The 17,766-nt window shown below is 35.3% G+C and overlaps 1 protein-coding gene across 7 annotated transcripts in view; it reads right to left on the bottom strand.

Moving 5' to 3' along the window:
- The window catches only part of MAPK9 (mitogen-activated protein kinase 9), a 45,314-nt gene that overhangs the window by 4,532 nt on the left and 23,016 nt on the right, over positions 1-17,766 (bottom strand). For 4 of the 7 annotated variants that reach the window (XM_087955245.1, XM_087955243.1, XM_087955244.1 and 1 more), the window contains 9 exons: positions 17,248-17,306; positions 15,009-15,147; positions 13,538-13,703; positions 11,644-11,715; positions 7,256-7,438; positions 6,554-6,678; positions 5,909-5,972; positions 5,420-5,491; positions 43-3,657 (listed from right to left, as the gene is read on the bottom strand). In XM_087955245.1, coding sequence (XP_087811371.1) covers positions 3,515-3,657; positions 5,420-5,491; positions 5,909-5,972; positions 6,554-6,678; positions 7,256-7,438; positions 11,644-11,715; positions 13,538-13,703; positions 15,009-15,147; positions 17,248-17,306 — 1,023 coding nt within the window. In that variant the 3' untranslated portion in view covers positions 43-3,514. Of the gene's footprint in view, positions 1-42; positions 3,663-5,414; positions 5,492-5,908; positions 5,973-6,553; positions 6,679-7,255; positions 7,439-11,643; positions 11,716-12,054; positions 12,127-13,537; positions 13,704-15,008; positions 15,148-17,247; positions 17,307-17,766 lie in introns of those variants that run through there. The other 3 variants (XM_087955247.1, XM_026686621.2, XM_087955248.1) reach the window with 3 other exon arrangements.

Here is a 17,766-nt window from a genome sequence, read left to right as displayed (position 1 = left end):
ATTGGGGAGGCCGTATTGTTGGAGAAACAGGGTAGAACTTACAGTCTCCTGATTTCTAGCCTAGTGCATTAACCACTACTATACCAACTGGCTTTCTTTATGAAAATTAGCTTGAATTTAAACATTTCAATTATAACTGACTTCTTCTTTCTTTTCTTTCCTTCTTTGTAACTCTTCCCACCAACCAATCTCTAATCATTTTGTTCCCATCCTTTCTCTTTTTTTTCCATTCTTACTTACTCCCTTCATCTTATTCTATATCCATCTTATTCTATTGTTGGCTTCTGATGGAATAAAAGGGAAAAATGCATCTGTATAGTTGGATGATTCTGCATGCAATGGGGGGCAGGTTGTATGGATCAGCGAATGTTGGTATATGAAGTTGGAGATCAATTAATGTTGTTAACGAGGAACCTAATTTTTACAGGCAATGAGTTTTCATTAGTAGTTATAACTTCAATCAATATACATTTATGTCTTGTCAAACTCCTATCCTTGTCTTCTTTTTGGTTAAATAAAGTACCAACTGGGATCTTGATCCCAAGTGAATTGCAGAGTTTAATCACCCCAACATAGCTTAAGAAAAACATAACCGTGGCTTTATGGTTGTTTGGCAGAATGGGATGAATTCAAAAGCAATCTATCTTTTTAAAATGGGCTAAATGTGATTAAGCCTACAGGGGAAAACTGATTGCTTTGGGGCACAATATTACATTTCAAAATAGATAGCATTTCCAAATTTCATGCAGGTAAATCAAATGGGTTTTGTGCAAAAGAAGGGGCTACAGAGTTATTTCAAAATAGTTTGATGGAATGCTTAACAACTTTATGAATTAAGCTTTGTTGGATATGTTCTTTGTTGGATATGTTCTTTCACTTCAGTCTTTCGTTTGTTTCCTATGTTTACTTTAATTAGCAATGAAATATGTTTTATTTTACTCATTAATATTGTCTTCTGAAATACCTTATTAGTGCAAATAATAGATTGTGTCTATACATCATACATTAAGGATAAATATGAACACGGATTATTCTGTTAATTGCTAACATATAAGCTCTCACAGGCATTTCATGTGATCTCATATCTCAAGCAGAATGTTTAAGGAAGGCAATTAATATGTTCAGTTGCAACTTAGTAATTAAATTTTATCAAGTGATAAAATTGTATGAATATCTTATAGCCAGAAGATCTGATAGCAAATTCTATCTGGAGAAATCAGGAGTGTGGGGCTCATTCTGATAGTGTGTTTTGAAGAACCTATTGCTAAAAAATGTTATTTTTAAAAACAATGAATTTATGCTGTGATCCTATATCACACTTATTAAACTTAATAGGACTTATTCCCAGTCATATGTTTGCCCTGCTAGTAAAGTGCTGGTGCCCAAAGAAAAAGGCAATAATACACAATAAGCCTTTCCCAATATCTTCTAAGGGAAACTCCCCTCCCACAGCCTGGAAATCTGTAATAACTGTAACATCTGGCTTTGATTCACAACTTTGTTCCATCCACCATACCTTCCCTAAAACACAATGCTCATCTGCCAACCCACCCACATAGTCACATAAATATTTTCCTGTTAAATCAACTTTGCTCATGTTCAGAGTAGGAAGAAATTGAAGCAAAGCAAATTTCACTCAAGATTGGGCATTTTTTTTTAAAAAACCCCCACCCTTACATATTTCATACATTACTATAAGTAGTCCTCACATAATGACTATTCAAGATTACACTGTCACTAAATGAATCATAATTATAGTGCAACGTTATGGCTGCTCTGGCACCCCGTCAACTCTGAAGCTGACCTGGTTGAAGCCATTTTCCTCCTGCCTCATACTTGCCGTAAACTTTGAAAGGGGGAAGGGAGGGAGGAAGTAGATAAACCAGCTACCCATCAAAACAAGAACCAAGATGACCTGTGGGAACCAAGGTCATCCCAGTAAATGGCAGAGGAGTGGCCTAGCAACCTCCCAGCTACCTTCATTGGATAATGTGACTGGTGACACCTGGGGAGGGAATATTTGCTCTTTTAATTAGGGGAAAAACCATAGGAACTTTTAGAGTTGGGTTTGACTAGCTGTGTCGATATGGTGTGTCCAATAAACATGTTCTTTGGGGAATCTACCTGCCTCGGAGTTCTGCATTACTCAGAACCCTGTCACCCCCCACAATCATGTGATCAAAATTCAGGCATTTGGCAGCCAACCACATTTATGACTGCACGGTGTCTTGTCAGCCGGAGGTGTCTTGTCAGCCGGAAGATGGCGGAGGTCAACCATGGGTCATGAGGAATAAGTGGCAGTGGTGGAATGCAAGACAGCCAAAAGAGCCTAGATAAGTGGGTGAGGGGAGTTGAAGCAGAGATTAGCATGGCAGGGCAGGAGAAGTGAGAATTCCTTGCCTAACACATGCAAGTGAGACTACCAGAACTGCCGTCACTAAATGGTGGAGCCATGTCATGTTTTGCCTAATGACTGCTTCCCTGACCAATGGAAAGCCCAGTCCCAGTTAGTGTTGCTAAGTGAGGATTATCTCTAATTCTTACCTCTGTGTTTTAGCTCTAAAAATGATTCCTTTCACTTTTTATAATGTATTTCAATTTTTCCCATATATGAATTTTTGAAAGTAATTATAAGCTATGTAGTGGTCCCTTAAAACATACCTAAAGCAACTAAAAGTGTTAAGAGGCTCAAAGTAACCTCCAATATGATGTCAACATCAGATTCTCCATGTTAATACCAGGAAAAGGCAATGAAGATAAAGGTCCTACAAGTGTTTAGTCACTTCTTAAAAACAGGTGCCAACGTTGCTATTTGAAAAAACAAACCCTAACTCTGATAAGTATTAAGACTTATCTTTACTTATCCCACCTACTCTTTAAAGAAAAGCACTGAAATAATACATTCAAAAACACATTTAGATGTAAAATGTGAAGCAAAAATTCACAAATTTGCTTCTTCTATGAGAAGGAGTACAATATTATTTGGTGATGGAGAGAAAAAGGCCTCAAGAAAAGAGTGCTATACAGAAAAACAATTGTGTCTATATTATACAGTATTGAGAATACCAGCAAGGTATATTAAGAATGGCATATGACTGCAATTGAATAGTTAAGAAACAGAATATACATTCAACAAGATTTACATCTTCCTTCTTTCCTTCCTTCCTTTCCTCCCCCCCTTTCTCAAACACACACACATTTCTTTTATAAACATGTTTTTCAAAGATATCTGTGAGAATGCCCATGGATTTGTTTGATCTTGTTATTTTAACTGCTCACCTGATATAGATCAAAACGTATTATATTAATGTTTATATTTCATTTGCCTTGACATACAAAGTTGCTTTCACTCTACAATATTAAGCAGACAGTTTTACTGCAACTGAGTAAAATCACAGGCATTATTTTAGAGGAACATGCAGAACATGAAGTTTTCTATTTGGCTCCATGAACTTACAAGCAAGAGGCCCAACAGAAGCAAAGATTCTTTGCTAATCTTAATCTTCAAAGCTGATCACCGACATCCTTCAAGTGTTCCTGTCAAAGCATCAAGGCTGCTGTCCGTGTCTGAAGCCAATGTTTGTTCTGTTGACATGGATGAAATGTCGTTGACTGATGATGACTGAGAAGGGCTGGTATTGCTATTCACTGCTGCATCTGTGCTAAGTAAACCAAGCATAAGAAAATCTGAGGCAAGACATGGTTGAAAGCATAGGTGTTTTATGTGGCATAAAGATATGCGCACCTAAAAACATATGCATGGAAAAGCAATGCCAATTTGAAAATTTTCCCCTTGAAGCTAGTCTGTAAGGTAACAAAACCAGGCAGAATGAAGGGAAGACACACAGTCAATACAGAAACTCATGCACTTTTAATAAATCTTTTGTGAAAGTTTAAAAAAATGAATTTTAAAACAGGTTCACTTATTATCTATATCCTGTCAAAAATCAGCTTTTACTGCCCCTGAAATTATTCCTAGCACTATCTTCTTGACAAGGGATGGTATTCACAGTCTTGAATACCTCAGATGTGTCCTTTCACCTGCATTTTCCCAAACCCTCTCTCCATATCTGCTCTTCCTAAAAATATAACTAGGAAGAGGGTGCCATTCTCTGATTAGCAGTTTCACGCCATGCAATTCCTGCATATACTGTATAATGCTTATTTATAGTAAATAAAACTAGAAGAGGTAGATTATGTGCAGAATGTGTGGAAAGAACAGATTTCAGTTCTGTACGAATAATAAACTTATTCTACAAGGAATGTTTTCAAATATCTAGTTTCATATTAACAGCTCCATTCTCTATGCTTAATTTTCACAAGAAAAATGAAGAGCTATAGCTATCTACAATGTTGCAAGAAAATCACATTTAGGGCAGTGGAGGGATTCAAATATTGTTGCCACCAGTTCGGTGGGCGTGGCTTGGTGGGCACGCTTTGTGCACGTGCACACACTTTGTGTACACGCACGTGCCAAACGCGCATTTTGCAGGTGCAGAGGGGTTTGCACAGGCACAGAGGTGTTCTAACTCGCCTCCTGCAAGCCTGCAAGATCCCGGTCGCTTCAGCAGCTGCCGCGCAGCACTATTGCGTGCCGCGCAAAGCAGCTGCGCTTCAAATTCAGCGGATAAAGGTGAGTATGGGAGCCTGGGCAGGCAGGTGGGCCCAACAGCAGAGGCAGCAGAGCAGCGGAGAGAACCGGTTTGGTCTCCGCTGCTCATCGCTCCTACCAGCTCTCCAGAACCAGGCAGAACCGGTTGAATACCACCACTGATTTAGCATCATGAATAGATAATACTTTTGGTAACACTGTCTGCCAGGACACAGGCCTGTGATTTTCTCAGGACAAGTAATAGCTTGGATAATAATAAGACTTTGCATTTCCAAAATTGATAGAAATAACTATTTTGATTTGTTCCTGAAAGCTAGGTGCAAACTGACACCGATAACACTTAACACCCTCCCTTGGAGTGCAAATCAGGCAGTGTTTTTATTCATCTCTGTCATATACTACAGTTAAGAGAGATTACAGTGGTAAACAGAAAGCAAAGTATTGTTTCCCATCAAAAGCAATGAATCTGCCCTTTCCCCCCAGGAAACTATTTCTGAATAAAGCAGAATTCCCAGCCACCAAGCATACATCAAGAAAAATTGTTTCAAAGAGAAATAATGTATCTCTCCATCCATATAAAAGTCTTTAACTCTTTACAGCCTTTTTTTTTTTTTTTTGGTAATCAAAAAGCTACTGTTCGTTGTCCATATGCTTTTTATCTTGTTTTTAGTCAAGTGTGCATATCATCCATTGCAAGATGTATAATTTATTTGGTACATATCCTTTATTAGCAACCATGGATAAAATAAACTACCATAAAAAATTGTAAATGAAAAAAAAACCCAATCTATTACATCAATGACTAACCTGAAGGCTGTTCTTTTACCAAACCATTCTTATTTCTTTCTTCCCAATCCATTACTTCCTTATATATTAACTCTGCATACAAAGAAGAGAAATATGGACATAAGATATAATAATACACTTGTTTCTTATATATCACCATCATTTTAGCCATTGTCTATCCACTGCAGGATGAAGGCCTCTTCTGCATGTTTCTAACCTACAGTATATGGTCCTGAGCTCTAGAGCTTGTGCAAAATCATTAAAGTTCTAAATTTTATTGCAGATGAAAATGTTTTCATTGTTGATGATGAAAATGACTTGTGACATTTAAATTAAAACAACCCAATCTTAAATATCAATACTGATTGAATAGAATATAAATTTGCTTAGCAGGAACAGACACTGATTTACACAAAAGGGTATATCACTTTATTTCTATTCCAGTTACTTAGGGGATATCTGCAAAATATTTTTATCAAAGTTCCTTAATATATTGCAAGTTTTACTTACCTTTCCATTCTTCAATGGCATGTTCTCTTTCTTCCAATTGTGCATCATAGATTTGGGGGGGTGGCTATAAACGAAAAAACAGTGCTGCTTTATCTTTTGATGAATACAACTGCAAATATTACAGTTAAAAATGAAACCATTGCTTATGGAGCTGGGAACAGTATTTTGGTGCACTCTTGAGGTAGTGGTAGTGACTGTGATGATGATATGCCTATATGTTGTCATCTGAACTGAAATCTATTAAATTTTCAAGTCCAATTCAAGTATTGGAATTAATATTTTTAACAGAGGACTGAAGTCTATCTATAAATGCCCTATATGCAGAACCCTTACCAAATGACTTATCAATGACTTATGAATGTGAAATGCAAGCATCATCTATTTTAATTGGCTTTTCCAATATTAAAATCTTGTAGTGAATTTTAAATTCTTAGCATGAATACTATCTTCAGATGATTTATATGTCATGTAAATTGTAGTAAAATGTTAAATTTATTTATTTGTTATTTTTATATACCGTATTTGCCGGCGTATAAGATGACTTTTTTGCCCTGAAAAAAGTGGAAATGTTGGAGGCGTCTTATCGCCGGGTCTACCCCCCATACCGGCTCATACAAAAAATAAAAGACCTTCAGGTATACTTACTGCTTCTGCTTCAGCTGGGTCATACCAAACTGTGATATAAGGATGTCGCAAAGCTTCATCTACTGAAATTCGTTTGTCTGGATCTACTACTAGCATTTTTGATAGTAAATCTCTAGCTTGACTTGCTGGAAAACAGGAATTAAAAAACATCTTATAATTAAAATTTTGATGCATAAAGATAAAATTCTGTCTGTCCATCTATCTAACATATTAAAGGCATTTCATTGTTAAAGTTAATTTATTCTTTGGTTTGTTTATTAATATAGGTAATAAGAAATATCAGAACTTGGAATATTCATAATATCACTGTGAATATTCACAATATTCACTGATATGAGCACTACTTGTAAATATAATCAGATAATTAAAACCAGATGACCACAATTTCTTACAGCAACTGGTTGAGATGTATCAACTAGAATAAGTAGTGTACTTTTCTTCAACACTTAAACTATCATTCAAAATGCTAAATTTCAAAGTTTGATCTTGGAGCTTGATACCTGAATTTCCATAATTAAATTAATTCATTGGAACTTCAGGCTGATTTAGTTGAAAAAAATGAAATAATAAACCAACAATCTCCATTATAAAATCAAATTAGTTTGTTAATTTTTTATTATAAACAAAAAAAAAAAAAATACAAAATGTAGCAACAGGACATAAATCCTAAATCTTTACTGAAACATATATACATAAACTTACTTTTTAGTTTATCACGGTCAGACTCTGATGGAAATATCCAGTCTGGAAAGAGTTCTTCAAATTTGATACCTGGATATTTCGGCCTGTTTTCTACATAATTTCGTACAGTGGGCTGTAGTTTTTTCATGAAATCTGCTGATGGTGTACCTAATTGTTCAATAACTTTATTCCACTGATCAATATCTGCAAAAATTTCATTTAGGAAAATAACATATTTTTTCCTCCAACTTTATATTGTAAATATGTGGAACTTTGCAAAAATTAGCTGCTATTTTAAAAAAATATCTTTATTTCACAAAATAGATTCTTACAGAAATTGTGATAACAAAACAAAATCTCAAGAACCATTAATTTGGAGGAACAAAGTTCACAAGACTGACTGTGAATAATGCTGCTAAAATTAATAGGGTAAATGAACTATGTTTCTTTTTAGTTTCTGTTTCACTCTGAACCCATGCTCTTCAATAGTAGTTCATGATACACTGAATATTTTTAAAACACCTGAAGATCAAACAGTTAAAGCAAACCAAATTATTTACACTCTCTGTCAACATTGAAATACATTTACAAAAATTTCTAACCTAACTGCATTTATTCACAGAATACAGCCTAGTGTTTTTAATAACTGAATAAGGGGTTAAGTATTTATAATGAGTGTTCTGAAATTAGTTCTCTTTTAAATACTTTTGTGAATAATCTCTAATTCACGTAACAAAATACTTCAAGAGTGCTGTGAAGTGGCTGAAGCATAGTTCTAACTATATGCACTTATGCATTTGCAGATACTTCCCTTGGCATCCAACACTCTTAATGTTCTACACTTATGATACAAAAATGATTTTAATTGGAACAAAATTAAATATAACAGGCAAATATAGGATTTTTTAAATCTTCCCAATACCTTTTTATACTTTCTAAAAGTAAATGGGTGGATATTTCAGGACTTCGCGTCCCTACCTTGAAAGAAGCTTTGTGTGAGTATCCACAGTCTGTTCCAAAATTCCAAATCTACCCCTCTACCCTTCATTATAGAGCCTCTTCTTTAAGCAGCACAGCCCAACTGACAAGGAGAACACAATAGCTTTCATGTGCAGTTTAATGTCACTATTTTGGAGAAAAATATATTGAGATTTGTATTTTCTAGAAGGAAAAGTACAGGTAGTCCTCACTTAACCATTCATTTAGTGGCTGTTAAAAGTTATGAGAGCAATGAAAAAAGTGGCAGAAGTTAACAGTTGGTCCTCACATTTATGACCATTGCAGTGACCCTATAGTCATATGATCTGGACGCTTGGCAACCAGCTGGTACTTGCAAAAGTTGCAGGATACTGCAGCATTCGTAATTGCTGTTTGTGATTTTCCTAGCCAGCTTTCAACAAGCAAAGTCAATGGGAAGCCGGAAGAAGATTGCAAGTTGCAGTCACATGACGTCTCACTTAATGACTACAAGTGATTCACTTGTGGCAAAAGGGCTGTAAAATTGGGCATCATCGTATGTTGCCTCACTTATCAACTGCACTCCTTAACAATAAATTTTCCACTCCCTGCTATGATCCTAAGTCAAGGACTACTTGTAAGACAATGCTGACAGCTACTTGAAAATTACAATACGCTGTGCCTTTTATATTTTTATATGTGTGTGTTTGTGTATGTGTGTGTATGTGTGTATTGGAGCTTTCAGTGCATTTGTACAACTAGCTTTACTAATGCTGTTAACTATTCTGATAATTTATTTAATATACTATCAGAGTGGCATATATGGTTTCTTCCATCTTCCCTTAAGCAGAAAGGTAGAGAGACAGATGTCATGCTTCCATGACTTTCAATCTCTTTGTTTTTCTCTAAAATTTCTCTATTTTCATATTTTATGACCCGGGTGGTATGTTCAGCCACACTGACCACCAGGAGGCAGTAGGTGACCAGTTTCATCCTTATTGGGAACTGTCAGATATAAGCAAGCAGATCTTTCTTTATGGGATTCAAACCTTCTACTGGGATCAGAATTCATAGCCCATTGCACTTTAGATGACTATATATACAAAGCATTAGCTTTAAAAGCTAGCCACATCCTATTTAGCACCAGTGTTTCAGAAAGAGATGGGTAGCTATTTAAATCAGCTAGAAAGCTAGACAGAAGATAAAAATATAGACTCTATCAGATTGGCATGTATAATTCACCTTCTCTGTAGCTATTAATATACTATATATAGGATAAGATCTGGCTACATACAACTGAAGATTCTTAGTAGGAATGAAACCAATTACATGTTGCCTCCTGGTAGTTAATATATTTCATATATTGTATATCCTTTCTGCCTCTAGCTACCCTAAACATGTGACAATTTTATAAATATAAGATTGTCAGCTTAACAGCTCAAAACGAAGGTTCCTTCTCTGACACATGGTCAGAGTCCCCTTTGGGGAAGGAGACAGGTGGCTATATATATTTTATAAACAAAACCTAGTACTATAAAATATCAAAACAATCAGATGCTAAATTATGCAAATAAAGACAGTTTTTCCTCTATAGGTAAATATTTTTATTAAAAAATTTGATCAGTCTGGAGCAAAAAATGTGTATTTGTGTGTATAAACATATTTAAAATATTAATACATTAATTCTTCATTTTCTTGGCTCTACCCAAGACTATAAAAAAGTTCTGTTCAATGATCAATATGAACATAGATACTCACCACTAACATAATTATATCAGCCCCTGCAAGGAATCAATAGGACAGGTAAGGAAATCATTACATCAACTGGACAACCCAACAGAGAAAAAGTACTTAGAAAGTATATTGAAGAAGCATGGATGCAGAGCAAGACGTATAAAGGGGAGGGGAATAAACACAATATAGCAGGCTCACATTATAAAGATAACAATTTTCAACATAAATATGGAAGGAAACTGTTGTATATTTCAAAGGTAATGCTAATTTTTAGAAATCTGTGCCTTTCATGCTGGAGATATGAAGTTATCAAGATAATCTTTCTGAGCTTTTATATTCCATCCATTGATGGGACTAATCCCATGCCTTTCTCTCTAGGAATAGTATTTCATGATACCTTGAATATTTTTAAAAACACCTGAAGTTTTTATACTTCTGAAGAACATCAGATTAGGGAATTAACAGCACAGTTAAAGTTAAATTGAAGATTCTTCTAGATGATAGGAAGGGGAAAGGACACAAATTTGGAGCCACTCTTCTGAATTTAGGTGAGCATTGTAACAATATACTTCCTAGGACAATATACATCCTTCCCCTGCCAAATATAACAAAGGCAAAAAAAAATCAGTCACACCTCTTTTAATGACATCACTGCATCCTCCATATATGACCCTCTCGATCAGGACTGTCAAACTCCTGGACCATGGCCAGATGCATCATGCGCTCACCATGCCCGGTTTAGCAAAGAGATAAAAAGTCCTGATATGTCACGTGATGCCGCCGTGACGACATGAGCTTGACACCCCTGCTCTAGATCAAGAAGGCTAAGTTACAGCCTCCACCCTAAAATGTTATCCACTCTTGACCTAAAACACTAACACATGAAGACCACTGCTTTCTCATCTGTTCCTGTTCAATCAAAAACAGAAACAACACTTCTGAAGAAACTGCAATTATTTCTGCAAATTACGTTCAATCCAATACAACTTCAGAAATACAAAGTAACAATATGGGTAATAGGTCAGCAAGATTCTCATAACTAAGATATATTTATTGCAGAGTTCTACTAAGCATGAAAGACACATATATGAAGACAGCAAATACGAAAATCAGCATTAACATGAAATCCACAGGAGACACAGCATTCATGAAGAATTGTGTTAGGTTGGTCATAAGGCTTTAGAGAATAAAAGAATACACAGGGTAGAAATTCAAAAAAATGAAAATCAATCTTCCTCTCTTTTATTGAGTTAATAGGTTAATACATAATCAACCATTAAAATACCTAAAATTAAGCATTTGTAATTATACTTTTCTAACCTTCATGCCTTCTTTAGGTATGTAGCAGAATAAGAAGTGACAAGACAAAACCATAGTTGAGTCCATTTCCATCGTGCAGAAAAATGAAAAAAGCAATCATTTAAATTTTGAGCAACAGTTTGCAGAATTTTCAGTTTAAATAAGTTTGTTGCGTTATTAAAACTGCAAAAATATAAAACTCCTGTAATGGACAACTAATGTTCAAAAATTAAAGTTAATGCAATCAATATGAAAATAAAAGTTTAGCTGTTTGTTAAAACAACAAATTTCACAAATTTGGTTCATACAAGAAAGAACTGTTCCACTGAGTATATGGGATTAGCATCTTTTACACCCATAAATCAAATAACTTGTTGCTAAATATGAATTAGGATTCAAAGATTATTAGGGAAGGATACGATCAGTGCCTTGGAATATCACACAACCTTTCACCAATTCTCCCATGATGCAACCAACTGACCAGATATCAACTGAAAGTAAAAGTGAAATGATAAAATTATGAAGTGTTATGAACTAAAGCAGAAAACGAAAAAACATTTTTACATTTAAAACATAACAATGCATAAAGTAAAACAGCTAACATGTTTTGGAACAATATGGACAGGAATAATGATCTAATTACAAATTTAAAATACCAGAACATCATTAAAAGTAAATCTTATGTATATCCATATATATCCACATATAAAATGGACATACAAGAAATTTGCTTTACACATACACACGCACAAACAACACACATACACACACACACACACAAAGGCTTATTTTGAATAATCTGAACTCCCTGAAAGAGCTGCAAAGGATACAATCTCTTCCAGGAAACACGACCTTATGGAGGACCATTTCGGCCATTATGCACCCAACAGACCAGATATCCACTATTAAATGTTAAGTGTAACGGGGGATAAAAATTAAACATTTTTAAAAAATCTATACATATATTTTCATAAAATAATTGCACTGTGGAGTCATTGACAAATGTACTTCATATATTTGGGAATCAGCCAAGAATTTTAAATATCAAAAAACACCCAAAGATTTGAGTTTTGGTTTTCTGCAACTATACATGGTAATAATTTTTTAAAGTACCCATATATCCTATATAAATCTATCAATAAAGCCAACCAATCATGGATAAGCTGTATTTTCAACCAAAATAATGTGAAAGATCCACCACCTGTGGGTAAGTCAATTGTGAAAATTAAAAAACACTTGGCTTATTTGCAGGTAGCATATTTTATCATTAAAATTCCAATTGCCATGTAGCAATTCAGGGAATCAATTTTATCATTAACTTACATTCTGTACTCATGAAGATACTGCAGAAAGTTTCTGTCAACTATCATGTATAGAGTAATCAAGGACAGAAGTCTTACTTTTACTGTAAGCAATCAGCAGGTACTTTTCAGAAAGTGCTGAGAACTAAAGTTGCATAAATGAGCAGCTGGGTCAAGTGTGGAACTGCTACTCACTAAAACATTATCCCCTGTTACTAAAGCTACTTCCTAGACTAGGCCAAAACATGAGATCCTCTTCATTTCAAGAGGCTATTTGGTATTGATGGCTGAGTTAGTTACAGGGGTGGGATTCTACAAGTTCGCACTTATTCTCTAGAACCGGCTGTTAACATTCTAAGCAGTTTGGAGAACCGGTTGTTAGAAGAAATTACTGGCCTAATCCTGTAAGGAAGGCAGGAAGGAAACATTCTGATGTTGCTTACAGAAACTGCCTCTCCGTTAACCTTTATTACATTCTTGGCAGGACTAGACTTCCTGTCTCAGGAACATCTCTGGAGTATTTTTCCCCTCCTTTGCTGGTATTTTGCTTGTGTGGAGTGACCATTCAAAGTTACAATGGCACTGAAAAAAGTGACTTATGACCATTTTCCACACTTACGACTGTTGCAGCATCTCCAGTCATGAGAGGCCGGGCGAGGAGATGCGTGCCTCAATGCGAGTGGTGTTGAGCTGGCCACACCCAGCCAGTCACATGACCAGCAAGCCACGCCCACCAACTAAGCCACACCCACAGAACCAGTTGTTAAAAAATTTGAATCGCACCCCTGGTTAGTTATATCACTTGATATTACATTATGCCATCTCCATCTTCAAAAGAAAGACCCCTTCTCTGAATAAGCCTAGCCAAACTGACTGAGGTAGTTACCTCACTCGGCAAGAAAACTAAATTACAGTCTGAAACCAGTAAGCTTGTGGTAAGACAGTGAAAAAACAGAAAAATTGAACCATTGATCAAGTACTCCAAACATGTCACTTCTATTCTGTAACTTACCATTCTCTTTGTATCCCATGCCAAGAATAACTTCTGGTGCTCTATAATATCGTGTTACTACATATGGGGTCATCATGAAATTAGTACATGCTGTTCTTGCAAGTCCAAAGTCAAGGATTTTGAGAGTACAATCTGATTTTACTACTATATTGCTGGGTTTTAAATCCTAAGGACAAAAATGCATACAGTTAAATGCTGCAAAAGTAGTATAATCCTTAGAAGTCAGCACATTATTAGGCTGCCATACATGACAAGCAAACCAATTGATCAATTAATCACACTGAACAGATGCTGAAAGATTTCACGGATGCTTTCCAGCTGATTGAGAATTCCAATGAACCCTGTTCTCAATTACCTCTATTCAAAAGGTTATTTGGAACTGAAACTTTACTCCCATTTTGCCTTAGCGGTGGCATATTTTCGACAGCTGGAAAAGTGCTTAGACTTCTTTGTAAATTTATCTGGTGTTTATTGTTGACTAATAATACTGACAGTGTGGTCCACACTGAGGAACTCTCAAGTGAACACATTATTTTAAAAATAAATGTAAAAAGTAGAACATCTAGGTGGGCTATAGCCTTAAATTATTAACCCTAATTCTGAATAAAATGACAGGTAATAGTTAAGAACATGCAGTTTTGGGCAGAGGTTAATTTGAAGAAAAAAAAGACACTCTCTAAATTTCATCTTAAGAATTGGATGCCTTCAGAGAGATGGCTCCTACACCACTACAATCTAAAGGCACCACCATCCTTTTCTACTTAGTGGATTCCCCTTTTCTGGAAAAGAAAAAAAAAAATAACTTAAGGTGAGAAAATAGAGAGAGGGGTTGTAGCATATCAAAGACAATAATGTCTAGCTATCTGAACTTTTCTGTAAAGCATGGTAATCCCATAATATTAGCATTAAATGGTTATACAACCATTATGCATTTAAATGCAGGTATCTAACAATATCATGTTTACATTTCAAATATTTCCACTCCAGGGACATAATAGGAGGCTGGATATATATGACAATTAATGGGTCCTTAGGACACAAGGTGGTGGTGCTTGCCATGAAGGAGGAAACAGTACAGACTCTCCTTAAAAAGCAAATAATTTGATTCTCATTATATATTTTAATATTATTCCTATAAGCTGTAGAGAGCTCCTTTGGTTTGCAGTGGAACAGAATAAATAAATTGTGCAAAACACCTGTGCATTCTTCATGTCAAAATCCACAGACGAGTATCAAAGCAACAGTATAGCTCTAAAAAAATCTTACCCAATTATGTATTTTGATAAAACCATGACAGGTAAGATTCTTAGTAACAGTGCATCTAAGTAATCCATTAAAATTAATGTCATTATATACACATTTATTTTTTGCTGAGGTAGATAAATGAACTAGAGAAAGATTTACAGAAGATGTAGATACAACAATGCAAAATAAAAGTCAATGAATAGTGTGATATAACAGCACTACCTACTCTGTGGATGATACCAGCTGAATGAAGATGTTTGATCCCACACAACATCTGGTATAAAAGATAGGACATTCGTTCATGATCCAGCTCCATATGAATAACTTGGCATAAATTAGCATCCATCAATTCCATAACCAAATACCTGAAATATTTTTTAAAAAGTAATTAACATTTATTCTATTTCATGCATACACAGTTCAAGTCATCAGTGTATTTTCTTCAATATAAAATAACTCCAGTACAATAAGTGAGATAACACAGGCTTAAAACTATAGTACAAGTAGTCCTTGCTTAATTAACCATTGGGACTAGCAACTCAATCGCTAAATTATGTGGTCACTAATCACATGACCATGATGGATTTCTGACATCATTTCCCATTCAGTCATTAACACATGACCACAACTTGCAACTTTACTGTTGGCTTCTCCATTCACTTTCCTTATTGGAAACTGGCTTTGAAGCATACAAATTGCAAAAACATGACTGGAAAACACTCTGACTTCGTAAGCCCCTGCTGATTCTGCAGTGCGTAAATCTTCATCATATGACTACAGGGACCTTGTGATGGTTGTAAGTGTGAGGATTGGTTGTAGAGTTACTTTTTCAGCAGCATAGTAACTTTGAATAGTTGCTCTACAGGATCGTCATTAAGCAAGGAATACCTGCATGTTTATGCAGAAATCATTTTAATCAAGGATTGTCACAGTGTTTAACAGCCATATATGCACCTTTTTATTTTATTTTAAAGTCAAATAGAAAGTGCTTAGTATAAATGGAACAAAGAACAGAAAATTACAATTAAAATTAAATAATTGATTAAAGTGTTAAACTTGAAACATTTAAAAGAATTATTAAAATTTTCCCCATGGCAACTCTGAGGTCAGGTGGGTCAAGAAAGACTAGCCAAAGTCAAACTCAGGCTTGAGAGTAGACTAGCAGCTGGATCTTCCCAGTGCCTATCCAATGTCTTAAATATATGACTCCAGCGCAAAATTTAAAAAACCAGGAAAACAAATTGGCAATAAAAGACAGTATTTGTAGCTCAGAGTTGAACGGGGTCCTTGGTGATCTCTGAGCATGGTTGTTTTCTTGTAGTCCAAAACTAAGTAACAACCTTCTTCTTCTCTGGAGAACGTTGAGATAATTATTGGAGAGGTGCTGTCTGCTGTTACAGATAAATTTATCATTCTTAGTTTCTGTTATATTTGTTCGCATTTTATTGTGGATTTTTATTTTTTATTAATAACTGAGAGTTCTTTGGATTACAACTACAGAAGATCGATCGACCAATTGATCGATTGGCCGGCAGGCAGGCAGGCAGGCTGGCAAGCAGGCTGGCCATCCAACCGACAGACTCTTTAAAATGGCATGTTGTCCACAACAAAGTAGAATATAGTTAAAACAAGAATGTGAACTATATACCAAACAGGTTATTGTACCCCAAAAATCATTTCCAATATGCACTTTAATGGGAAAATAACTTGTCTTACTACTATTCTTAGCTGAAATTTATATAGACAGTGAAGAAATCTGGGATACCGCACTTTTTGCTCCATAAGACGTTCCTGACCATAAGACGCAACCTAGGTTTAGAGGAGGAAAACAAGAAAAAAAAAATCTGCCTCTGCCTCCCAGCACCCATCTGGTATTCATCTGGCTAGTGTCCTTGCAGCAAACAGCCTGCCTCCTCCATGGCTGCTGCTTCTGCAGGAACGCTGGAGCCTTCACCTCCAAGCAGCTGATCGGCAGTTGGATCAGCCTCCCGGAATACCGCCGATCAGCTGTTCCAGGAGGCAGGGATTGCTGCTGCTGTTCACCACTGCTGCCTGTCACACATATTTGCTCCATAAGATGCACAGATATTTCTACCCACTTTTGGGAGCAAAAAAGTGCATCTTATGGAGCAAAAAAATAACAGTATATGGAAAGGCTAAAATATTTCATTTTGCCCAGTCTATGTTAAAGAAAATTTCTTCAATGTCATTGCAACTTCAAATGGTCACTAAATGAATGGTTCTAAGTCAAAAACTATTTGTATCTTTAACAATTAGGTTTGTTTAGTAAAGATTAAAAATGAACAAATTAGGGAGAGAGAGACAGAGATCTATATATATATACATTTCTCATACTTACTGAAAGATTATTAATGATACATTTGGAAGCATCATATGTTCAGCTTACTGTTGGTCAAAATATATACTTATGAAAAAAAACAATAAATAAAAAAAAATAAACTTACACATCTTGAAATTCTTCTAATGACTTCTGTGGTGTAAATACATTTAATAGACTAATTATCTGTAAAACCAGAAGTCAGATAAAAATAAACAAAATTAGCACAACCACAAAATTGCACAATGATGATATAATAATCAGATCATCCAGTAATTGTTAATATGAAGCATTCTGGGAGTGCTAAGATCAAAGAATATACAGTACAAAGATTCTAAAATGCTACTGTAAAAATGCAATAATGCAGTAAAACCAAGTCTTATTAGTTTGGAGGAGGTCACAAAACCATAAAGAGCAGTCAAGATGTTATTGTCTAAGCCATTTTAATAAATTTATAGAAATATCGGTTGCAATTTATAATGCAAGCCAGTGAACCATCATTCCACCTTCAGCAATGTTTGGCAACATTAATATATATGGTAAATAGATGTTTATGAAAAATCTGAAACTTTTTTAGTTTTTTCTAATAAGAGATCTGTGTTTCAACAATATTATCTCAATTTCTTATATACAGTTTTATATGGCT

Source organism: Notechis scutatus, chromosome 2 (genome assembly GCF_049901735.1).
Source record: "Notechis scutatus isolate UNSWTSFEM ecotype Mainland chromosome 2, rNotScu1.2, whole genome shotgun sequence".
Lineage (NCBI taxonomy): Eukaryota > Metazoa > Chordata > Lepidosauria > Squamata > Elapidae > Notechis > Notechis scutatus.
Note: the sequence above shows the minus strand (reverse complement) of the source record. Positions and strands in the feature narration are given on the sequence as shown.